The sequence below is a fragment of the Chanodichthys erythropterus genome, chromosome 2 (assembly GCF_024489055.1).
Source record: "Chanodichthys erythropterus isolate Z2021 chromosome 2, ASM2448905v1, whole genome shotgun sequence".
NCBI lineage: Eukaryota > Metazoa > Chordata > Actinopteri > Cypriniformes > Xenocyprididae > Chanodichthys > Chanodichthys erythropterus.
The window spans coordinates 14,210,494-14,236,863 of record NC_090222.1 but is presented as its reverse complement, the minus strand read 5'-3'; the positions used below and the strand labels follow the sequence as shown (position 1 = coordinate 14,236,863).

General features: G+C 37.4%; 1 protein-coding gene across 2 annotated transcripts; it reads right to left on the bottom strand.

Moving 5' to 3' along the window:
- Positions 1-6: 6 nt before the first annotated feature.
- Positions 7-25,853, bottom strand: pals2a (protein associated with LIN7 2, MAGUK p55 family member a). 2 transcript variants are annotated; one of them, XM_067402033.1, is made up of 14 exons: positions 25,728-25,853; positions 17,324-17,402; positions 16,597-16,698; positions 11,448-11,566; positions 10,003-10,155; positions 9,611-9,760; positions 8,472-8,699; positions 5,809-5,940; positions 5,583-5,679; positions 4,958-5,029; positions 3,787-3,948; positions 3,497-3,699; positions 2,108-2,236; positions 145-1,765 (listed from the first exon to the last, which is right to left on the bottom strand). In XM_067402033.1, exons 3-14 carry the CDS (start codon positions 16,625-16,627, stop codon positions 1,589-1,591), a joined length of 1,653 nt encoding a protein of 550 aa, XP_067258134.1. In that variant the 5' UTR covers positions 16,628-16,698; positions 17,324-17,402; positions 25,728-25,853; the 3' UTR covers positions 145-1,588. The 2 variants fall into 2 exon arrangements, with proteins under 2 accessions (XP_067258143.1, XP_067258134.1); XM_067402042.1 differs by lacking the exon at positions 16,597-16,698 and having other exon boundaries at positions 7-1,765.
- Positions 25,854-26,370: the final 517 nt, after the last annotated feature.

Below are 26,370 nucleotides of genomic sequence, written 5' to 3'. Positions count from 1 at the left end.
CAGGATTTTTCTCCATATAGTGGACTTTAACGGATACCAACGGTTTGAAGATCCAAATTGCAGTTTCAGTGCAGCTTCAAAGGCTCTACAAGATCTACATCACATGTGACCTTTCCAACGTGATTACGTAATGTGTGGTTGAAGTAATTTCTCTCGGCGGCCATCTTTGAAACGCCTCTCGGGCATCCTGGGCATCCTGCCCTATCTCTTTGAATGGGGAAACATCTAATTCTCGAAAACTGTTTGCCAACCTTACGATTAAATTTCATATTTGAAATCCCCAATGAAATCTAACAACAACTGGCTCATAAATTTAGTTTTTAAACGCTCGAATCATGACAAAAAAAACTATTTTTTCAGGCTCGATCAAGCTAATGCGCATGCGCAGACCTAACTTCGCGTCTCTTCTGAGGCGAGCGTCTGACGGTTTCTATAGAAACCGGCAATTCTAACGGCCGCTGAAGTGACGCGATGACTTTACCAGTCGGCGATTGGCTCTTATTTAGAAGGCGGGACTTATTCCGCCATATTGCGCGTTACACTTTCTCCCATTCAAAACTATATGAGTGACACGTCTTGTGTTATTCTATAGTCTTTGTCACAGAGCAGTGCAAGACGAGAATTTGTGGTCAAAAATTATGTCAATTTTTATTTATTCATTTTAAATGACTGATCGTTTGGCTAGATAAGACCCTCATTCATCGGCTGGGATCGTTTAAAGCCCTTTGAAGCTGCACTGAAACTGCAATTTGGACTTTCAACCCGTTGGTATCCGTTAAAGTCCACTAACTTATATGGAGAAAAATCCTGGAATGTTTTCCTCAAAAACCTTTATGTATTTTCTTTCTTCATTCGAAAAGAAATTAACATCTCGGATGACATGGGGGTGAGTAAATCATCAGGAAATTTCAATTCTGAAGTGAACTAATCCTTTAAGGTACTTTGCGCTTCAGCAATAGGTTCAGGGTGAGTACCTAGTAATTATAGTAAGTAAACAGTGCATATATGTATAACAGGACTGTAAAATAAAGTGCACCCATATATTTATAAAAAGTTAAAATTGGCTTACTCCTAGCATTCCTTAAATTTAACTCAAACAAAATCAAGCCTAACAGGATGACCCTAATGACGGTCTTAAGTCAGAAGCTGGATAAACTATATTATTTGACATACTGTAGTGACTGAACTATATGACATCACAGTTCAGAAAGATGAAGAGATGCGAGATGAATCCTGCACTGTAAACCAATGTTAGTAACACTAAAATTACAGCAAGAAAACAGACTCCTGCTTTCAATACTGTAATACAGCTTATACCTGTCATTAAAATGATAATTTTCCATACAAGTCATTCAAAAATTCCTATTTGTTTCTGTCCCTCCAAGTTACATTCTTTAAAGTACATTTAGTCAGTAGAACATAAAAAACGTTAATAAATAAGTACACTTCCCTTATGTCTGTCCTGACTGGATAGCTAGTGTACATTTGCATAGTGACAGGTGGGTCCGTTCAGTGTGAACTTGTGTTCTGTGCCGCCGCCGCTGCTGATGATGATAGTGATGATGATGATGATGATGGGCTGTATGTCTCAGTAAACCCAGTTCAAAGGGACCCATTGTGGTTGTGTGGCCAGCTGCTCCACAGCTTCCTGCAGTTTCTCAAAGGCCTTGTCCAGATTGTCATTAACTATAGTCATGTCAAAGTAGTGATTGTACGCCCGCTTGATCCTGGCGCTTTCGTCCACTGTTTTCTTTAGGTCCGTTTCCTAAGAGACAGGAAGAGATGAGCTGACTGTTCAACTGCTTTGGTTCCTAAAATATTTTCATCCATTCATTTATTTTCTCTATAAAGATTGAATAAAATTCTTCAGTAAGAAGTTGTAAACCATGAACCAAAACTGCAAAATCAAAACAAAACATTTTAGTGGTTTCTAAAGAAGCATAAGAATGTCAGAGCTCATGGAAGCTCTAATATTTCTACAGTATTGCTAAAAAAAAAAAAATACATTTCTCTATAGAGAAAAATGATTTTGATACTTTATTTTCCGAACTTGACTGTTGCGCTCTATAGAATGCATGAACTGTGAAGAGACAAAAATGAGGCTGACCGTCAGTAGCTTGGTTGTGATCCCAGCATCCACCACAGCTTTGTGCATGGCCCGTAGTGTATCGAGCTCTGGGGCAGCGATGAAAACCACGAATGGCATAAACTCTGATGTCTTCAGTATCTTTAGCGCCTGTAGAGCATTTATTAAATAAAGAAAAGAAAACATTTATATTTTGCAAGTGATGAGAAAAAGGCGCAAGTGCACTTAGGCCGTTTCTGAATCCACTTTTGCTAGTTTAATGACAAAAAAAAAAAAAAATAGTCGTCGCGCCAGGCGCATGATCCAAAAGGGTTGTACTTAGTCTCTTAATGAGTCATGGGTGTGTTTTTTGTGTTTCAGAGTCTCATCTCCCATTCCCTCTAAAAGCCAGGTGCGCTTGCACCATTGCGGATTTGCTATTTACGTGGCGGAATAGACACCCTCAACCTGACGAGTCAGTTTAAATACATCCGTGTATTGCCACAATTGGTCAAATAATTAGCCAATTTGATTCGACCATGGGCAAACAGATGGGCGAGAGTGCTTTTGGTATTTAAACAACATGGTGCAGGACGTGAAAATGATAACTGCGTCGGGCTGAAACTACCAAAAAACACTTGCATTGCGCCAGGTATATGATAGGGCCCTGGGTCTTATTCACTTAACCGTGCATACGCACAAATTTGTGCGTGAAATCAATGTATGAGCGTTTTCACTAACAAATCATGATGATTAAATAACTTTTGTTCAAATTTTTTTTCTTAATTAAAAAAAAATAAAAATAAAAATAGTACTAATGTATATAACATAATGTATATCACACACACACACACACACACTCTGTATATAAAGTAATAGAAAAAGTGCGTTACAGCGAGTTTCCTCCGCACAAAGATGCAGATTCTCATATATGTACAGCTGGCTAATCAGAGATCTGTAAACTAGGTCAGTTGTGACCTAATGGTTAGAGAGTCGGATTTGTAACCCGAGTTGTGGGTTTGAGTCTCAGTACCTTTAGGAAATGTAGATGGGGGAGTGAATGAACACAGCACACTCTTCCTTTCTCAATACCCACAACTGAGGCGCCTAACAAACAGGCGCCACAGCAAAAACACTAGTTGTCAAAAGACTACTACAATATTATGCAAGCTTGTTTCTGCCACGGACACACACAAAAAAAAAAAAGAAAATACAAAATGTAATTGAGACTTTTTATCTCAATTCTGACATTTTCCCCGTTGCAATTTCAAGTTTATTTCGAGAAAAAAAATCTGATTTGTAAGATAAAGCCAGAATTACCTTAATTTTTTTTTTATTCCGGGGTGGAAACAAGCTTCCATACTATACGTATACATGCATACTTTAGAGGATAAATGTTTAAGCTAGTCTGTTATTCACAAACCCACTCACCTGTGGGTTGACGTCCAGTATGCAAGTACGTCCTGTGCGTACGACTTCATGGATAGAGTCAATTTTGGTTCCATACAGATTTCCGTCATATTCTCCGTGCTCAAGGTAGCGACTTGCCTTGATGTCCATCTCCATTTCCTCTCGGGAAACAAAGCAGTACGACTGGACGTCCTTTTCATCATCCCGTGGACGCCGGGAAGTGACTGAGAAAATGAGTGAGAATTTTTATTGGTAAAATAACACGTGACAACTACAGTGAATATTAATGTTCGTGTTGTTTATAGACTCACAAGGTACAGTAGTTCCATATCGCAGTGGGTTTAACACAATCAGACGGTTCTTGAGGCTTCGGCGGCCTACACCTTGTGCACCAATCAGCACAAGAGTTTTTCTCTGGAATGGAGGCATCTTTGCTACTTCCTCATAGATCTGTAATTCATGCCGATCAAATTCTATTAGAAAGAGAGAAGTTGACAGTTAATTTTTATGTTTTTAAAAGTACACTGCCATTCAAAAGTTTAGTTTAGTTTTTTTTTTTTATGTTTTTGAAAGAAGTCTCTTATGCTCACCAAGGCTGCATTTATTTGATCAAAACTACAGTAAAAACTGTAATATAAAAATACTATTAAAACTTTAAATAACCATTTTAATATATTGTAAAATATAATTTATTCATGTAAGGGGCTTCAGTGTCATATGACCCTTCAGAAATCATTCTAATACTGATTTGGTACTAAAGAAATGTTTTTTTGAACTTTTCAGTGTTGAAAACAGTTGTGCTGCTTGAAAAAAAGTATTTTAAAAAAAAAAAAAAAAAAAAAAGACCCGAAACTTTTAAACGATATATATATATATATATATTTATGAATTTATATTTTTATATTTAATAAATTAAAATTAAATAATTCTATAGAATTAATAATATATTTTTTTATACTACCGTTTTAAAAGTAGTAGTAAAAAAAAAAAAAAAAAAAAAAAAAAAAAAGACCCAAAACTTTAAAACTATATTATTAAAAAAAAATTATATATATATATATATATATATATATATACACACACACACACACACACACACACACCGATAAGCCAAAAAACATTATGACCACCTGCCAAAGCATGTACTCCACTAGACCCCTGAAGGTGTGCTCTGGTATTTAGCAGCAGATCCCTGCCATGCGGCATACATTGTTCAGGAATGGTTTAAGAACATGAGGAGTTCAAGGTGCTGCCCTGGCCAGATTTCAATCCAATTGAGCATCTGCAGGATGTACTGGACCAACAAGTTCGATCTATGGCAGCTCCACTTCACAACCTACAGGACTTGAGGGATGTGCTGCTACAGTCAGAGCCAGATACCACAGCACACCTTCAGAGTCCATGCCTCGTGGGTGGGCTCTGTTTCGACAGCACATGGAGGACTAGCAGCAGATATAACAAAAGAGACCGAGCAATTCTAACCTGCATTTTTTGCTGTCAAGTACATCATTTTCTTTTTCTTCTTTTTTCCAGTTAATGTCCCACAGAGGATTCCTAAAACAAAGTTGTAATACAGTTGTAATACACAATAGGAAAGAACTTAGCTATAACCTAAATGAGAAAACCTAGACAGTTGATTCTCAAATAAAATATGATTTAGTCCACAGTTACACTACCTAGTTTCCAAAGGTACATTTACACAACAACAATGTACAAAAAAAAGAAAAAGTATTTCCTTTGACACCAACGTCGTCAAAACTATCCCCGTTCACACGTATCCGTGAAAATGACTAAAAACACTATTATGCATGCCAGGCCAGTAGCTGGCGAGGTCACTTAGAAAAGAAACACTATGCGCCTATAGACTGAACACGTAATACACATGCGCATAACGGCACAGTTTTCACAGACTATAATGGTATTGTTTTCAAAAACTTGCATTTAGAAACCCATTTCAAATGTTTGCATTTTCAGGCCCCCAAAATGGTGATGTGTAAATGAATGGCTAAAATGCACAATTTGTCCGTTTTTAGTTGAAAACTGTTGCGTAAACATCCCTCAAAATCTTGGGAAAACCATTACCAGAATCCTCTAAAATCCACTGTACCTGAACCATCCAGGTCTCTCCTAACAAACGCCTTCCTCTTTTCCTCAAGAAACTGACTGGGGATCAGGCCAGTGCGGCCTCCATTTATGTTACATGCCTAAAAGAAAAGAAAAAACACTATTGAACTTCAAGATGTCAAATATTTAATCATTTAAAAGAAATTGGACCGAAACAAAGGTCTGGGAAAGAAAAAAAAGAAAAAAAAAAAAAAGTATCTTCTTCTCACTTGCCACCAGTTGGGGTCCTCCTTGTTCACTATATGCAGAATGTCTCCTTTAGAGAAAGCCAAACCCGCCTCTTTACAAGGGATCAGGTTATCCGTGTCAGGATTGTAGTTGAAATGTGGCTTCAAATACACCTAAAGGGCAAAGAATGTGTAACTCCTGCTTATTGACATATTAATCATTTTAAGCTGCTAATTATAGCCTACAAATGCAATTGTGTCACAGCTCACTCTCAGACAATAGACTTCTTTATAATCAATCACTGTTGACATGTAATGCTGATGATGATAAAGTTGGGAAAGGAGAAGTATTTTATCATAAAACTAAAAATAACCACTTCACCATTAAGATCGGCTTAAACATGTGCCCATTACATCTGATTTCAGTAATGCTGATAGGGCTGATTCCTCTTTCACATTGTCAACATTTGTCTACAGAATACTGCAGCCTGAAAATAAAAATAGGGGAAATAAGAGTATCAGAAGCAACCCATGTTGTTGTGTTTTGTAAATGGACTTCTCTATGGAGGACAACAGCATGTTTTCACATGAAATATTTATGGATCGTGTTGGATCTTTATCAGCGATGAGGACCCGACAGTAAACATACAGCGGTCATTCACTGCACATAACCAGGCCACCGAGTAAAGTTCAGTCGAAAGAAGACAGAAATTTAGGTTTGGCACAAGCAATGGAACCCTGTAAACCCTCACCTCCGGTGTTTGCTCTTTGTGCGACTTTTGTAAACATTATTCAAGGAACGATGGTAAAGGACTATTCCTGTTTAGATGCATACACTCAGGAAGTGGTTGATGTGCAGCAACAGGACTGTTTGGGGATCTAAATGTATTTGGATCAGAGTCTGAAACAACAAATATTTTGCATATACGTGGACCTGAGAAACCTGCTTAACTTGTGTATTATAGTTCTGTATGAATTTGTAATGTACTCTCTAGCTCGTAATATAACAATTACAGTCATCTCTGTCAAACACTTTTGAATGCGTGGTAAATATCACTCATCCAGAATCAAATTAGAAGCAAAAAGAAGAAGGAAAAAAAGGGGGGGGTTCCTAATCAGTTCATTCTGACCATTTGTGAAATGTTGCACATTTCAGCTCTGACTGTTATAACATAATGCAGTCTTTGCAAAAAAACTTGTTATAGAAAGACCAGTTAAAAACTTCATCAGACCCAAGTTTTTAAAGACATATTTAAACACGTATCAGAGACTTTACACGGCATTAGCAGAGGAATAAGCCCTTGTCTTAGTGGGAGTCTCTTAAAGGCACAGCAGCATAAAACGGACCATATAATTCTAAGGGTTAGAGAGAAGATAGATTCAGAGGTTGTGACAGGATCAATTATGACTCATTTTGGTGCAAAACACTTTACTAACATTATAACTCGAAAAAAAAAAAAAAAAGCATCGATCAGGACTACTTTTCAGGATCCATTTCTTTCTAGGCCCAGATCTCAGAGTAGAAAGTAAGGGTGTGCGCGTGTGTTCGACTCCTCCCAACTGCCCTACTTAGCGCAGGTTGTGTTATTAATAGGGATAACCATGCTCACAATGCCACCAGGCTGAAACGGAGTCACCCAGAGGCCAGGTCTCTCCTTCCTCCTTCTCAAGGACTGTTTTAACCCATATCCCATCAGGAGGTTATACAGCACTAAAATCAGGACTACGGGAAAAAGACTGCTTTGTACTCTCAGCATCTGATTATTAGGGAAAGATACTAGCAGTTGTACATCAATCCACATCTTGTTGCAGAAAAAAAAGTTTATTTTACATTTATTTTTTAGGAGTTTTGCCTCAACCCCACAACCTTGTTACTAAAATTTCGGACATAAAAAAATGGGGGAGGGGGGGGAATTCGTAATGTGTGTCCTTTAATAAAGCAAACTAAATTGATAAATAAATGTAGACTAAATTAAGCCATCAAAGCAACTTTGTCTCCAAATGCGAATATATAATTATGAATATAACCGTTTACAATGTTGTACATGTAAACATAAGAATGGCACTTTTGAAAAATGTGTTGAAGTCATGTACACTCACTGAGTATCCAGTCATAACAGTAGCATATCACGTTATCTCAGTTTTCTCTCATTTTAGCTTGGTTTACTGCATTGATACTAGATCATTCCTACAAATGGCATTAGTAACTGAACTTTTCTGCATGATGCTGCATGTACACTGATGAGTGTCAGTATAAATCCAAGAAGACTGCATAAAATTGGCTAGAGTAACAAACAAAAAGTGACTGAGTACAAGTTTAAATAGCATGGACAATCAAAATCTGAATTTGAATAAAAAACATACACTCCAAAAAAACATTCTGGATGTTAAATCTAATAATAGTTTACATACTAAAGAATGAATTCAGTTATATTTAAAGTATTGTATTCAAATAAATAAATAAAAGTTTTTGCCATCAACTTGGATGTGGTTATGAGAGATAGAATTTAGAAGTGAGGAGATGGGGTGGTGGAGGGATGCTGATAAACTGTCAATCGAATGGAGGTAAGGCTGCAGTGTATATACCTCCGTTGGTTGATTAGCTGAATGCTTCCACCTGTGATAATTAGTCTAATAATCTGCACCTGCTCCTCCCGAATTTTGGTAATAAAACATCATTTGTTGTGAATCAGCAGTGCACTGACCTGCGCGGGTGGAGGTGTGTCCCTGTAGCTGGGCAGGATTTTGAGAGTGATGGTTCCATTGCAGTCCCTCAGCATGTGCTGTAACGCCATGGGGTCTTTGCCCACCTCTCGGCCGTTCACCTCTCGGATGACATCACCTGTGTGCAGCATCCCCTGCCTGTCAATCATGCTGCCATGCATAACACGCGCGATGACAAGGTCGCCCTCCTCCACCCGGAATGTTACACCCTAGAAGAGTTGACACCATAAATCTCTGAAATGCCAGAACAGAGAGTCAGACATCCTTTTTATTAAGGGATATTATTTGCACCCTGGAACCAGTTCTCAGAATTTTATTTATTTTTTACTTTATAAGGGCATATTTTCCTATAATATCATATCATCTCAGAATAAATAAATAAAAGTTATTTTCAGTGGCTTTTAACATATATAATACAGTATCCCTAAATAAATAAAATATTTAGTTTTTTTATAATATAATAAAATTAATTCAGTTGCTTTTAATATAATATAATATCTATAAATAAATAAGTGGCTTTTAGCATAATAAGATAATATAAAATCCCTAAATAAAACAAAATAAATATTTTCAGTGGCTTTTAATATAATATACAAGACAACACAATATTCCTAAATAAAATAAATTAAATAATGTCATTTTTAGTGGCTTTTAATATAATATACAAGATAACACAATTTCCCTAAAATAAATAAATAAATAAATAAATGCAGTGTTTTTTAATATAGTACTAATAATAATAATAATATAAATCAATCAATTGATTTATATCATATTATATTATATTATAGATGGATAATTAATTTCAGTGTGTTTTTTTTAACCAAGCACCCTGGTGAATTTCTGCCCTTGGCAGAGACATAATGACTTTTTATTTTACAAGGTGTTAAAAGACTGCGTGGCAGCCCACTATAAATCTGCTCAAGAGACTGGTTGGCCTTATATCTTCCTTGTATGTTAAAGTCTGATTTAAACTTTCCAAAGCAGAACAACCAAAAATTACTATTCGCACTGCCTGAAACACAAGCTGTTAGTAGTTTGTAGACTTACTCTGAAGGAGCTGAACATCTGACAGACTGTCGGATCTAATCCTGTGAAACTGAGAACGTCTGTCACTCACCAGAGGCTCTCCGGCCTTCTTCTGGATGCTGATCATGCGAACCGTGTCAGCCGGCATGAGGGATGAGCTGGTCATGCTTGTGGAATTGGTGCTGGTGGGAGGAGCTTCATATGACTTAGAGGCCACCTTGTCGTGAGCTTCTAACAGGGACTGAAATTACCAAGAGAATTCAATTTATGTTTGGAGAATTGAATTACCAAATGAATCATATTCCCCCAAAATAGGAAATGAGCAACTCATTTGTTCATTGTCTCAAGTGCTTAAAGATGATTTTGCTTTACTACTGAGAAACAACAGGCTGAATAAATTGTTGTAAATAAACAGTCAAAATAATGTTATGAAAAGAGGCAGTCAGACAGACACACACACACACACACAAAGAAGTCTTGTACCTGGAAGTGCGGTTCCTTCAGGATCTTACAGAGTTCTGCAGCACTTTCGTCATGACTGATCAGACTGTTCATATCAGACAGGATCTCGCTCACTAGCTCCACGTTATTACTTTGCACTGCCTCCAGCTTAACGTCCTCCAATCGCTCGTGTGCCTGTGAGAGAGTGGGCGGAGTCAAAATAGCTTGAGTATCTTGCCAAGAAACGGATTAATGGATTACGTCTAGATTGACTCAGAGCATTAACAAACGCACTACCAGGTACACTTCAGATGAAAGAGAGTTTTAACAACCCTACACAAAGTCAATAAGAGAAATAATTTAATCAAGTGTCTCAGGGGTTGATTTTTATTTAAAAAAAAAAAAAAAAAAATCATGCCTTCATTTATTTTTTACCATTTTTCAAATGACCTAAATAAAAGTGAATAAAAGATCAGACTTTAAATCTTAAACTATTAATATGCATCATAAAAATATTAATGATAACATTTAAATTATATCTAAGCAAAGAATGAAATAAACTTAAATAATTTATATACAATAAATAGTAATGCATTTGCAATAAATATTTAGCATTTCCACCACACTGAACAATTTTGTCCTAGTTTATTTTTTTCTCTTCAAATTAGTGTACTTGTTTAGCAATATCAGTTATGTGCATGTTTGAAATGAAATATAGCAATAAATAAAAAATATTATTACCTGAAGAATGTTTTTATAAAATATTGTCATGTTGACATGTCAAACGAAGCCAAAATAACATTAATTTTTATTAAAAATATATATATAAATAAATAAATAAATATACATATGACATGGTAGAAATTACACTGTGGTGGGAATTTTAAAATAAAAGAAATGACAATTGAGAAATCTACTTGAATATGTACATTGTTAGACTATGTTAGTGAACAAATGAAGTAACAAATAATCAAATATTTAAAAAATGTGTTTGAGAAAGATCATTATGGAATGAAAGCAGGTGTTATTCAGGGGAGATTGACAGTGTCAAACCAGACATCTAAAGCAGATGAAACTGTCAGTCATGTGTATTATGGACCAACTCTTGCTATTAAATTAACAGATGGTACAGTAACACAAACTGCATGTTTCTCACAACAGAGTGTTAGTTCCTAATCAAACAAAGTGAAGCTCAATCAGTATCTCTCACAATCTGAACAATTTCACACAGCTATATAAAGAATAAGAAGTGAGCCCCTGTACATCACGTTCTTATGACCTGTGACACAGCAAACAACCCCTGGCCTCCAGCTCATAAATGTGCGCACACTATGTGAACAGTGTGTTGATTTTAGGTGGTGGATACAAGCTCTCTTATTAACTAATAACTTAAATGAAACATTGTATTTAGTCACTTGATATCCTCTAATAGCTTTAGAGCCAAGCAAGAGGACAAACAAGAGTTAAAATGAAGAATTAGTTTATACCTTAGCGAGGGAACGAACTATGGGACTCTCCATAATGCCACGGAGGAAGATGAGGTCGATGTCTTTGGCCCCTGTTGAAGGTGGCAGCTCCTTGAGGTTATCCAGCACCTGCTGCATGGCTGAGGGTCACACATAAATCACACACGTCAGTAAAATAGCCCATAATGTACTTGATGTGATTATAATATGACTTAACTGGTGTCCTATAATCGATGTTTATTCTATACACCAAACTGACCATCTGTCCCATTACAACCATCACCCTATATCAGTACTCACCAAGCACCTCAAAAAAAAAAAAAAAAGTATTTTCCTAGTAAATCTGACAACTTTTTACAGCCAACTGGCCAATAACTTGTGTAATAGTACATAGAAAGTCATTGGGAACTACAATATTATTTTGTTTAAAAGGTGCTTTATGTAATTTTTTTGACTGTATTAAAACAATAAATAAATAAATACCATGATATGTTTGCAGTTAAGAAGCATGTTAAGTTTTTCGAAGAAATGTGAACTTTTCTACAGTCATGTTATTCTACTTTGAAATGTGTGTTCCATGTCGGAATGTTGTCCAATTTACCAATAATTTAATAAAAAGTTTAACAATTTTTTTTTTTTTTTTTTTTTTTTTTTTTTTTTTAGGGACCTACATTTTATTCTTTCCCCTCAAATTTTATTTTGTTTTCTGGATTCCATTTTAATGGTTTAATTCCATTTTAAAAATTAAAAAGCATGTCTAATTAATTGAATTCTTAAAAACATTAATATATTTTTTAACAGTAATTTATTTTTTATTTTTAAATATATTTTTATGAATTTTATTTTCTTCAGAAGTTCTGTTGTGGATTTAAATTTTTCTGGCAATCAAATGAACGCATACCATTTAATTTATCTTTTAACCATGAAATTAAACTTTTTTTTGCCAAACAATGTGCTGCACAACAGAGCTTTACTGTTAAAATTAAAACATGGAAGAAAAACTGAGATTATTGTTTAAAATATATTTTAAGAATTTATTATTAAATTAATTTATCTAAATTCTACTGTACAGTTAAATTGAACTTTTATTTTGACAGTTTACCTAGAACTTTGAGTTTCTCTGTGTTTATGACGGTAGTTTTCTCAAACAAAGCGTTTAAATGCTGATGAACTGATTTTCAGAGCAGCTCTGGAGATGAATTTGTGAGGCGACAGAGGCCGAAAACACCGTGAGCGTCGCACGTGCTTCAGCGTGCGTGCGCCCGCGCAATTGTGTGTGAGGCGGTGTGAGGTAAATGAAACTGCGCTTCCGCATCATTCATTTCAGAGGCACACAGGCATGCAGGATTCATGTTTAAATAGTCCTTTTGCGGTTTAATATTCAGTCACTAGTAGGGATGGGTATCATTAAGGTTTTAACGGTATTACTACTCTTACCGATACTGCTTATCAATCCGGTACTTTAACGGTATTCTTATCGGTACTTTTTGTTTATATATATATATATATATGAGCTGAATTAACTTTGCTTTATATTATATAGTGTCTGCCATTTTTGGTGTTTTATATAAGATACAGTAAGAACATGAACAAAGAAACAAATTGCCAAATACAATAAAACAAAGACACAAATGAAATAAAGTGCTTTCATTTATTGTTGTGTTCATGTAGGCCTAAGTAATATAGGCCTAGCCTATAAAAGAAATCTAAGTAAAGTAACCAAATGTAAAATAACACTGCATGGTTTTCACAGTATAAATTAATATATTAAATCTTATTAAAGCTAACGTGCTAAAGTGCTGTGAGTGATTTTCTCTTTGCATTTTGTTGTTTTTATTAACACTGATGGCATAATCGTCAGAAGGACTGCTGTCACTTCAAAACAATAGATATTAATAAACATTTGATTTTCTCCCAGCTGTGCTTGTACACTTACGATATAAACTGCGTTTAAGTAGCTAAACACACTCCAATCCGGTCATTTTAACATACTATTGTGTGTATTTGATCGTTTGGACGTGCAACTGAAGCCCAACGTGTAATTTGTTTGTCTATTTGCGATCCGTTTTGGAGCGCGCGCCGCAATTTAGCCTGAGGAACAGTGTCTCTTGCGCGGATTATTGTGCTTTCAACGTTTTAAACATTGATAATTTTCAAACCCTTTACTGCAATTTAGCAACGTAAAAGCAAAGACTGCATTTTACAACAGTCACCGATTGTGCTGATTCTGACGTTAAGGGAGGAACGAACGCGCACAGCTGTGAAGAGAATGAAGGTGTGAGGTGAAACGCGGCTAGTTTTTAATAGTTTTACCTCAGATATCTTCTTTCTGATGATCCTTGAAAGCCAACATCGAAAGCAAAAATGCATCATAGACAAATTTCCTAATATTATTGCATACAGACTCAGCTTGCGACTCTGGCTAGATAGAATCTGCAATAGCAATAATAAATGCACATGTATTTTCTTCATAATTTCTCCAGTACCGATAGCAGAACCGTTAACGTCAGAGCTTATCGATACACCGGTCTTTCAAAATTTAGCCCCGGGGTCAATTTAATACCGGGTTTCGGTAACCATCCCTAGTCACTAGTGTATATTGCAATTTAATTTACGTGTACTGACCCGCTTTTAATTCATTCATCAAAAATTTGACCAATTCCGTGACATTCCGCGTTATATAGTAAATTCCGTTTTTATGAATGGATTCCGCGATTCCGTGATTGCGGAAATTATAGGGCCCTAGGAATGTCCGTTTTTGTTTTGGTCCATGTGATCCCGCCCTCTGCCAATTTACCCAATAGTATTTCATCACCCTGGGTTGCCAGTGTAACCCCTCCTGTTCAAACCTCCTGCTCTAAGCAGGACTCGAACCTGGGTCTGCCGGCATGGGAGTCGGGCGCTCTGACAAGGAGGCTAAAGACCACAGTCTCTAGCGCCAGTTACTAGAACACCTCTTGAGTTCAGGGGAGTAAGGTTTTACACGCACAGCTCTTACTAGCCTACATCGGTTACACTCACCCCCCTAAACCTCACTCTCATCTGGGTCACGGCACCAATGTAACCCCTCCTGTTTGAACCGCCCACTCTAAGTGGGTCGAACCTGGGTCTGCCGGCATGGGAGTCGGGCGCTCTAACAAGGAGGCTAAAGACCAGTCTCTAGCGCCTCTTGAGTTCAGGGGAGTGAGGTTTTACACGCACAGCTCTTATTAGTCTACGTCTGTCACACCGGTTGGCAGAAAACGCAGCGTATTGCAGCCATGGAAGCCAGCAAACTGGGTCAGAGATCGCAGATTCTACCTGACCTAAAAAAGCCTCAGAATCCATCTAAAAAGCACAATGATCAGAGGCATTTTTAAACACGAATAAACAAACTCATCAACTTACACGGTCAGGGTCGTCGCAGGGTCAATTGCACTCGTTCCTGTTGAGTGTCCTCAATTTGGAAGTCTGAGGAGGGGTCGGGGCAAACAACTATCTCCAATATTTTAATTTTTGGACTGCAGTACCCATTTCAACCACTAGCTGTCAATATTACATACTGCACCTTTAAATCTGCATCAACAACATTGTCATTATATATATATATATATATATATATGTGGCGACCAGGGCGGGCGAGAGCCGTGAGGGAACGGCGCGAGGCCGGTGGCGCGAGTGTTAATGAGCTTCACCTGGGAGGCGCACCGGCCTTGAGTCCCTCACGGAGGAGCTCCGGGAGCATAAAAGGAGGAGCGACTACCGTGGAGGACAAGAGAGGACCAGGCCTGGACTTTATTTTATGGTTTATTATGTTTGTGTGGCCGGCAGACGTCCGCGAGGGTCTGCCGGCATTACTTTCGTTTTGTTCTTTGTTTATTTTGAATTAAAGTTACGTTGAATGTTCGCCGGTTCCCGCCTCCTTCTTCCCATTTACGAACTGTGTTACAATATACAAAAAAAATTTCCCCAGATACAATTCCCACAGCTTCCTACAGCTTGGCTGCATGGTGTGGCAGGAAGCTGATTTTTGATCCTAATTACAGTCAATCCTACGCAACCTTCTGCTCTCCAGTACCAGAGAATGACAAAAACAATCCATGTGTATTACTGCATCAGAAAGCACAATTTTAAACTTGAGAGGCTAGAAAAGGGCATATTCATCACGAAGTGGAGTAATTTGCATAGTGCAAACAGCAATAATTTCCATGGTGAACAAACCCACACACAAACCTCTCCCCCTATAAGGCATCAAACGGCACAACACAGCAGAGAAAATGGTGTGTCAGTCGAAGCAACTGAAAGAAAACACTGCACTTGAGAGTCATACATGCAGGTCATTAAGGCTCTGAGACATGCTGTTTTATCAGCACTTTTCTATAACCTCTCTAGCTCCATAGTGAGCAGCATGTCTCTCTCTATACAGCCAGGATACATTAGACACTGCTTAAGTTATGATGACATGGCTGGAAGGACTGAGGAGGTCTTTCTGACCCATACTCAGGAGCAGCTGTCAGCAAAAGGTCTATCAACAGCAGGTCATAGGGTGAACTAGGTCAAAATCTAATGAAAAAAAAAAAAAAAAAAAAAAAACAAGAAACTGCTGCTGAAGATTGATGCATTGAAAATGGTGGTACTTGTTCATGTAACAATTGCTGCCAAAATGGCAAAGTGTTGCTAAGCTGTTTTTAGAGTGATTTTTGTGTGTTGCTGGGTGTCCTGGATGGTTGCTTACTGGTTGTTTTAGTCAAAATCCCAAATCTATGATTTTTATTCCTTAGTTTTTGAAACTCTTTACTGCCTCATGCAATATTAAAGTTTAATTGTTTATGACTTATTTGTAAGATTTTCTTGATTCCATTTTTTCCCCCCCATTTTAATTTTTTGGACTCCATTTTAATGCTTAAATTCAATTTTAATTAATCGAAATTTTTAAATTCATTCAATTTAAACAATTTATTAAAAGTTGAACAAAAATGACATTTTTTAGGACTCTATAAAATATGTCAATTCAAATTATTTAGGATATCATCTCTGAACTTTAAACAACTTAAAATAAATGTATTTTTTAAAGAATATATAAATATACGTACATTAAAATAAATAATGTAAAATAAATCAATAAAACCACGAGTATCCTACTGATGTATAAAGCATCCCATAAACCTGTAAGAGGCTCTAAGGTGCTTACCTGTGCCAGACTTGGCATTGGCAACGGTCATTATTCCTATATGGCAGGGCAAGCTCACGACTAAGACAAAATTTGTCTTCAATAGTAATGAGAACCATGCACCTGGGGGACAGGAAGAAGCAAGTCCACATCAGAATGTTTATTCACTCCATTAATCTCTGCTACTTCTCACATTTTCATTTAAAAACAGAATGAGAAAGTCACACGGTTATAATAAAAACAAGCCGGAAACATTTCGGTCATGCAGTGTCTAAGTGCATCAGAGTCATCCAATTGAGCTTTTCTTGGAAATCTCGGCATTACTGCCACTCTTTTCCAGGGCCTTTGTACTATGAATGAGGCGAAACCAAGAAAAAGGAACTTTACCCACAAACAGACCATCTTTACACACAATAGGATCAGAGGCACACATTGAAAAGATATTCTACAAACAATACCTGGATCTGTTTTTGCAGACTGCAGATACTCCAGATAGCTTTGACATAAACACCAATCCTACGATGTGTGTGTATGGATACACAGTGTACTACAGAATCACACTGGTTTCATGTAGAGACAAGCAAAACTCTCAGTTGCACTTCAGCATATGGCAATAACATTAAGCATCTCTGCATATTATACTCCTACCCGTTATGAGCTAACGTGATGATCATGTCACTGCAGTGCAGAAAAAAAATAATGTGACAACAGAATATAACAATACATGGTGATATATGTAATATCTCACCCGCAAATTGAATTTCAGTGCAGTTCACAGAAGCTCTGCTCACTCTCTTCTCACCTGGAGCTCATGGAGACAGCAAAACCTGCGAGAGAGGTCAGATATTTCCAACATTACTAAAAACTGCAAAAGCTCAGCAGTGTGTAGGCCTATATACATCAATACACACTATACTGACTGAGATTGGCATCTGATTAAAAGAACTAAAATTTGCCATTTAACATTTATTTAATTAGCACTGCTTTGTTGTGGATAAATGAGCTAATAACTCAATGCAAGCAATAAACAACATCCCCTGTAAAACTAAATGAGCAGCTATAACACAAAGAACACTGTATAGTTCCTCTGAAAGTGATAATAATACTTCCACATGTTCAGACTATGGTGTTAAAAACTAAATTTGTGTCCTAAATGATGCACTGTGACCCATGTATTCATGAGTCATGACGCTACTGATCCACAATCTGATTTCTGATTTAATGCTGCTGCCGGACTCATCTTACAGCATTCGTTCGTTGGCCAGAGTAGAACTGGCCCCCCGACTGAGCCTGGTTTCTACCAAGGTTTTTTTTCCTCCATTTTGTCACCTGATGGAGTTTGGGTTCCTTTCCACGGTCACCTCTGGCTTGCTTATTTGAGACACTTAATATTAAACAAAATTATTGATTTGACTGCACTGACACTACATGGTTAACTTACCATCACATATACCCCGAACTCTTGGTTGATTAACCCAAACCTTGTTTGCTTATACTGGTTCCAAAAACGTGTCTGGGAGCAAGTTCTGCCAACCCAGAGTATGTTCATGTTTAACAAACAAGACATTCTCAACAGAGTGATAATATATATATATATATATATATATATATATTCTATTAATAATAATAATAATAATAATAATAATAATAATAATAATAATAATAATAATAATAATAATAATAATAATAATAATAATATTATTATTATTATTATTATTATTATATACACACACAACCTGATCATGTTGTTCCAAAATATCAATATGAAAGATTAAAGCAGAATGGATAGAAGAGTTAGAAATTGACATATCCGAAGATACCTGGGATAAAGCTGTTGACTGAGTAAATGGGACTTCATCTTGTGCAAGATTAAATCTGATTCAGATGAAAGTTCTCAGCCTAAACTGTCCCCAAATATAGATGAAACATGTGACTGTTGCAATGCATTAAAAGGCAGACCTAACTATATATATATATATATATATATATATATATATACTTAAATAGCTTGAAAGTTACCTCCGATTTTGGAACCGAAGTTTGAGGTTATGATTATGTCACATAACCTGTTTTCTGGAATACCCCCCAGGATGAGAATTGAACTGAGCTGGATGACGACATCACCGTTTTTCTGCAGAACTGCTTTGTAGATTAAATGAACTAATTTAATAATTAATGATCTTTACAATGGAAATTAATCAACACGGATCCAACTTCAGCTGAACAATGACACTACTTTCTTTTAGAGCTGCTGTACAGCCGAAATGAACTCCATGCATCACTGAATCATTTTCCTGTTTTCACTGTAAAGCTGCTTTGAAACCATCTGTATTGTATAAAGCGCTATATAAATAGACCACTCAGTCATGTCCTATGTGCTCATGACCCATGTACTCAACCATATAGTGTATGAACTTTATAAGGTTATTTTATCATTCAACATTGGCATCTGATAGCGGAGGGGGAGGGGCTATGTAACTAAAGCTGTGACAGTTGTGTGCATAAAGTGTCTAACACTCCACACAATTTTTTCTAATTAAGTGCATCATCATTAAGCTGAACACAGATCTTTTAGTGAACTTAAGAAATCAAGTCCAGATACACTACCATTCAAAAGTTTGGGATCAGTATGTCTTTTTAATACTTTTTTTTATTTTTTTTTTCAGCAAGGGCACATTAAATTGATCAAAAGTGCCAGTAAAGTCTTTTATATTGTCACGGAGTTGGAAAAAAGATCACCCCCTTCTGTCAGTATTTTGCTTTAATTACAGCCTAAGTCTGTTGGGATACGTCTCTACCAACTGTTGTACTAACTTTGCACATCTAGACTTTACAATATTTGCCTACTCTTCTTTAACTCAACTTGAGCAGTTTTGCAAATTTGATGGTGACAATTTGTGGACTGCTGTATTCAAGTCATTCCACAGATTTTTAATGGGGTTTAAGTCTGGGCTCTGACTAGGCCATCCAAGGACATTCACATTTTTCTCAGTTTCTGATGCGTGCTTTGCGTCGGTCATGTTGGAAGGTAAACCTTCTTCCCATTAACAACTTTCTGGCAGAGCGCAGCAAATTTTCCTAATTTCCTCATGCCATTTTGTCCCATTCAGTTTTCCTTCCATCCTGACAAGTGCTCCAGTCCCTGCTGCATAGAAACACCTCCATAACAGGATATTACCACCTCCATGTTTTACTGTAGGAATGGTGTTATTTAGATGGTGAGCTGTATTGGATTTCCACCAGACATATCATTTGGTGTTGGGGCCAATAATAAATTTTAGTCTCATCTGACCATAACACCTTTTTCCATGTGGCCTCAGAATCTTCAAGTCGTGACTACATGCGGCCTTTCTTGAGGAGTGGCTTTTTTCTTGCAACCCTCCCATACAAGCCACATTTGTGGAGAATTTGTGTTATTGTTGTCACATGCACATAATGACTACTCTTTGACATAAATTCCTGCAACTGCTTCAGAGTTGCTGTAGGCCTCTTGGTAGCCTCTCTGACTAGTTTCCACCTGGCTCATTCATCCAGTTTGGAGCAACGTCCTGATCCAGGGAGGGTCTGTCTTGTACCAAATACCTCAATAATAGATTTCACTCTGCTTCTATGCATTGATAAAGCCTTTGAAATGTTTTTTGTATCCATCTCCTGACTTGTGCCCGTCCACAACTTTATCCCGGAGATCTTTTGACAGTGTCCTTGGTTGATTGTTTGCTTCAGTTGCACTACCAAGAACTGAAATGCTCCAGTAAAGCTCTTTTCAAGCTGAGCTAATTCAAATGACCACATCTGATCACAGTTAAAAAAGTCAAATGACTTTGTGTGCCATTGAGAAGGTGTTTAGCCACACCTGATTGAGTTTACAAGTCATTTTTAGGAAGGGGGTGATCCTTTTTCCAACTCAGTGATCCTAGTTTTTATTTATTTATTTTTTCTGACATGTTGGAGATTCTTTTCTAAATCCATTGTGTGTGTGTGTGTGTGTGTGTGTGTGTGTGTGTGTGTGTGTGTGTGTGTGTGTGTGTGTGTGTGTGTGTGTGTGTGATATATATATATATATATATATATATATATATATATATTTAGTAAAAAACCAACCCCAAATGTTTGAACAACAACAGTGTACACCGGCAACACAAGGAGCAAAACATACCATCATAATCATGTCACTAAAATAATCATGTCTTCACAAGTCCAGGCACCTGTCATACAATGTATATCCGTTCCAAGACTTTGACTGGTTAAGTTAAGGAAGTTGAACCCAACCACAATTGTAGCAGCAGGTGAATATAACAGATTAAGAACAAGCGTGGAAGTTTAATCTGATTGTGAGTCATTATGAGATCAAGGCTGCGCCTGAAAGCTAAGACAGCGGCATTCCTGTCTCACTTCACAGGGGGCATTTTAGTATGAAGGCACCTCCTAAAGAAACTAAAATGTCACATTTAAATGATTTCAATTGCCCCATTTGGACAGAGGCTACAGGTTTTAGGAGTCTCATTTTGAAGCCCAGTAAACTGGTCATTTTAAGTGATCAGAGTGATCACATGCTGATTATCCGTCTTGTGTGATTTGATATGAATATTGTACTTGATGTGCGGTTGCAATCTGGTGTAAAATAGCATGTACACACTAATAGCTTGAGGCCAAAAGGCTGGGGAGAACGTAACTAGGCCAAGGTGTTTCAAAGTGAAGGAGCTTGTGAGAGAAACTTACATTCTGTAACAAGTCAGCACAAACAAAATCACATGAAATGTTTGCTCAACTAACTGCAAACACCACCATGCATTAACTAATGACCCTTCTGAGGCATCTGATTATTCATTCATCTGAAACCAAAGCTACAGTTCTCAGTATTTTTTCATTAAGGCAATGAGAAAATCTTTCTTTAAAAATAAATAAGCAAATAAAAAAGTATTTCGAAGTAATCACAATGCGTTACAAACCCTGTGAAACTAACGCGTTTTATTTTTGATTAAAATAGCAAATAACCCTGAATTATGACCAAAAGTAAATAAAAGACACGGAATATAAAGTGTATTTTGAGTGCACAATGTGGATTAAAAAAATATTACAATTTATAAACATTTTAACAACAATAAAAACATCATTCATCTCTGCCAGTAAAACACCTGAAAGTGTTAAAGGTAGTGTAAGCAATTTCGGAGAGGCTAGCAATAGAAAGACTAGACTTTGAACGTGCAAAATTTCATCGGGTGCTGCAGCGGTCGTGATATGACGTCATGGTCTACGACGTCTTTTTTTATAGACAAGAATTCAACATACAAGATTATGGTAATACATTAAAAATGTAAAAATATACAATCTCTTATCTCCCTAACTTAATCGCGTGCGGCACCTCTCAGCCTATCGTGTAATGGCAGTAACATCAGTTGCAACATTCCCTCTGCCTTCTCTTGAAAAAATTTATTTTTATCAAGCGAAAATCTACATATAGTTCCCAAAGAAAGTATTGTTTAGTGTAAAACATGCTGAAGATTAGCAAACAGGCTGTTGATTAATTAAATGATTAGCTATTTCCCCTATTATTTGATTAGCTATTATTTGGCTAAAGGTTGCAGGCTTGCCTTCCAGTGGCTTTGCTTTTCGCTTGCGTTTCCAGTCTGATGCATTTGTATATGTTTGAATGGAAGTCACAGGAACGAAAAGTGCAGTGTGACCGCCCTTTATGATCCTACCCTCACTTCAGTACGCTCTGCAAAGACAGCGTTGAATTACCTCACATCTCAAAGCACAGATCATTATAATAATGATGAACGTAAACAACTTACAGAGCTCTGACTTGTACCACCTGACTGCTGCAGATTCATTTCACCGTTGATGGCGTTATAAAAGAAGAAACAAACGCACTTCGTCCGAGGTGCCAGTCAAGAAGGATAAGTCCAAATATATATGAAAAATATGACTGCACACTCAACTTACAAACAGTTTATTCACCAACACCGTTGATGGTGTTGCCATAGAAATGCATAAATTTGAGTCTGAGGATATGAACCACTCCAGGTATAACATCAAGGGTTGCCATCTCTTAATTAAGAAATTACAACTTAAACGCAGCATAATCTCATTGTTTTGGTTCAGGAAGAACTGTAAAATGTGGCTGCTGTTTGTATTCATCGCTCAGGTGCTTCTGAATTGGAAGGCTACATCCTAGTATTGGTGCATTAAAGTCATATCTGAAAGATCGTATTTACGAGTTGAAAGCACATGAACAGCACCACAATGTCGTAAAATATGAGTAGGAAGCTCTGGATTTTCTTTAAGCCCTGATCTTTACGAGTTGGGGGCGTGTCAGTGAGAAACATGGCGGAATAAAGGTATTTAGCAGTAGGGCTGCATGATTTATCGCACGATGCTAAAAATAACATTAAACTTGAATGCAATTGTCGCTTATTCTTAATGCGATTATGAAATCGCAAAGGCTGCGATTATTTTTTTATGCACAGCTTGTCAATGAAGTATGGCTCCAAATGCTCATCCATCTGAAAGCAGTGTCAGTTTGAATGGCTTATAATGTCAGAGCGCCCTCTGGCTTTCAGATGGAGAAGCATTTACTACTGATCACAGAGCCGTACAGCTCTGACAAAGCTGCGCATTAAATAATCGCAGCCTTTGCCAAAATCGCATGCGATTTAAATGCGATAAATTCTGCAGCCCTATTTAGCAGTGACATTGTCAGGCATTTCTATTTACAACTAAGTAAGCCATTTCCCGCACAAAAAGCGTTGTAATATAAACAATATGATATGCAATGATAAAGTAGTGCTTGGCGTTATATCGCATGCGATTGTCACGCGCATTTCGTCAGTAAAGCCGGTTCCCTGATTACCGCGAAATCGCCATCACCTGCTTTCAAATGGAGCATCATTTAATAGACAGAGCCATAGATCACTGACAAGCTACGCAATATCGCGTTCATTATAGCAGATGAATCGCCTTCGATTATGAACGCGATCTTGCGTAGCTTGTCAGTGATCTATGGCTCTGTCTATTAAATGGCGCTCCATTTGAAAGCAGGTGATGGCGATTTCGCGGTAATCAGGGAACCGGCTTTACTGACGAAATGCGCGTGACAATCGCATGCGATATATCGCCCAGCCCTAATACCCACCCATCCAAACAAATACCTGTCCATCTAAACAAACAAACACTCACCCATCCAAACAGTCAAACAAACCAACACCCACCCATCCAAACAAACAAAACACCTGGCCATCCAAACAAATACCCATCCATACAAACAAACAAACACTCAACCTAGGGCTGCACGATATATCGCATGCGATTGTCATGCGCATTTCGTCAGTAAAGCCGGTTCCCTGATTACCGCTAAAACGCCATCACCTGCTTTCAAATGGAGCGGCATTTAATAAACAGAGCCGTAGTTCACTGATAAGCTACTCTATATCGCGTTCATTATCGAAGGCGATTCATCTGCGATATGAACGCGATATTGCGTGGTTTGTCAGTGATCCACGGCTCTGTTTATTAAATGACGCTCCATTTGAAAGCAGGTGATGGCGATTTCGCGGTAATCAGGGAACCGGCTTTACTGACGAAATGCGCGTGACAATCGCATGCGATATATCGCCCAGCCCTATGATAAAGTTGACAGTTTTTCAATAAACTAATGAAAAATTAATGCACATTATTTGTTCTTCATTTTCTAGAAGAAGAGTTAAAAACCTTGCTGTATTTTTGTGTACTTAAATAACAGTTGCTCCAACGAAAGTGACTTGGACCATGGGGGCGGGAACATGCGTGAGATAGCCATGCGCACTTACTAGACCATCTCAATCTTGTGTTTAGGAGTATAGCCTACAAGCCTCCGAACAGTCTGGACTAGGAAGGACACAGCCTCACGTTTGAGAAGCACCCTTTAACTCTGCAGAGCATCATCATGCAACACGGTGAAGACGGACGTCTGCACGAGCAGGGTGCTATATGCAAGTACATATTAAGTTGACAGGCAGGCAGGACATCCTATCATTGCATTCGGTCCGAATGCAATGATTGGATGAACAATTTTTGGTCCTGTTTTTTAATATTTAGACCACTTCTATTATTGATTGCTATCAGAATGTGAAAAAAGTGTTTTTGCCTAATGCCTCAAAGTCGGGTTTCCATTCACATATTTGTTTGCAAATGTTGGGATACTGCATTTAAAAACACTGGATGGAAACACAAAAATGCAAACATATATAAAGTTAGGGATTTGATTTGGTGCCCATTTTTAAAAACGCTTAAGCTGCTTTATATTTTTGTTGAAACCATGATGCATTGTTAACAGGATTCTATGTAAACTTAAGTCTCTACTGCCACTTTGATCAATTGACTGCACCCTTGAGGAAAAACATTTATAATGACAGTTATTAATAATGAATATTAATTTCTTAAAATTAAAAACTGCAGGTTTCTGTTTTGATATGTAGATACGTAATTTACCCACTAAACAAGTCATAAACATGTAGATGAAATTCAGATAAGCACTTAATAATGTGCGTTGTAGATGAGTTATAACGTCACAAAGGCCAGTGACTGTCCTGAATAGAGCTGCTCTTATTGCTACAGGCAACTTGCTCGCGCATTCTAGCTACAGTTGACTGTCCTGGCAGTGGCTCGTCTTTTTCAGATACTATTCCAGTGCATATAACCCCCCTTTAGTTAACGTTTCCAGTCACTCTGGACCGTACTTAACATAACGCCATAGATTTTTATGATGGCAACACAAGCGCACGTGCGGCCCATTCAACTTAAAGGAAACGCGCAGTAGCGCGTGGGACGCACTGAGCACATTGCTCGCGCTGTGCTAGTACAGCTTTTACAAACCCGACTCGTTTTTCCTACAACATAAAGTTAACATCGTGAGCTCGGTCGGCTCGTTTGTGCAGTTCTTTCATTCATGGCTTGAATTGGCTTCAAGAGTTAGCTTTAAGAGTGTAGCCGCGAAACGCTAGCAGCAATCAGCTGTTTATTATTAGACGGCTAACTGGATTTAGCTGGTTAGCGCTCCAATCAAAAGTGTCCACAGGGTGAGACAGCTGTATAGACAGCCACGTGTAGAGCCCTACTCACACAAAAACACCCGCAGACACAATCACAAGAGACCCACAATCCCCGAGACTTACCGCACTAACCTCCCTGGGTGGCTCTGTGTCCCGGTGAGAAATTTAAAGCCCCATGAATGTCCCAGGCAGACAGAACAAGACACTTATCCTCTCTAGTGCTCTATATGTCAGTCAAGACGTTCGGACATGCCCCTTTCGTTTACGCCCGAGTGGAATGACCAATTAGAGGCATGGGGTGCAAAAAGACACGCCCACTGACCGTTGTGTTCGCATGTGCGACTCATTTATGAAATATGTGAGATTTTCTCCGCCCTTACTCAGTTTGAAGTGTGTGTATGACCAGGCAAAAATGTTGAATATGAATGTTATGGTTTCTCTGACATTTTTTTTTAATTACAATTCCCTTTATAAAGAATATGTCAGTGAACTAGGAGTTTGGACTTTTTAACAATTTGCGTCTGTTGTCCAGTAGAGAGCACCATCAACACATTTAAAGCATTTTATATATTATATGTATATATATATATATATATATATATATATAAAATAGTATTATATATACATTTTATATTATAGTCTCTCCCTCTATATATAATTTAATTTATAATGTCAAACACACATATAAATAGTAAGGTATTATGTTCTCTGTTGATATTACAATATATTTCAGAATATTTCTGAATACATATATATATATATATAT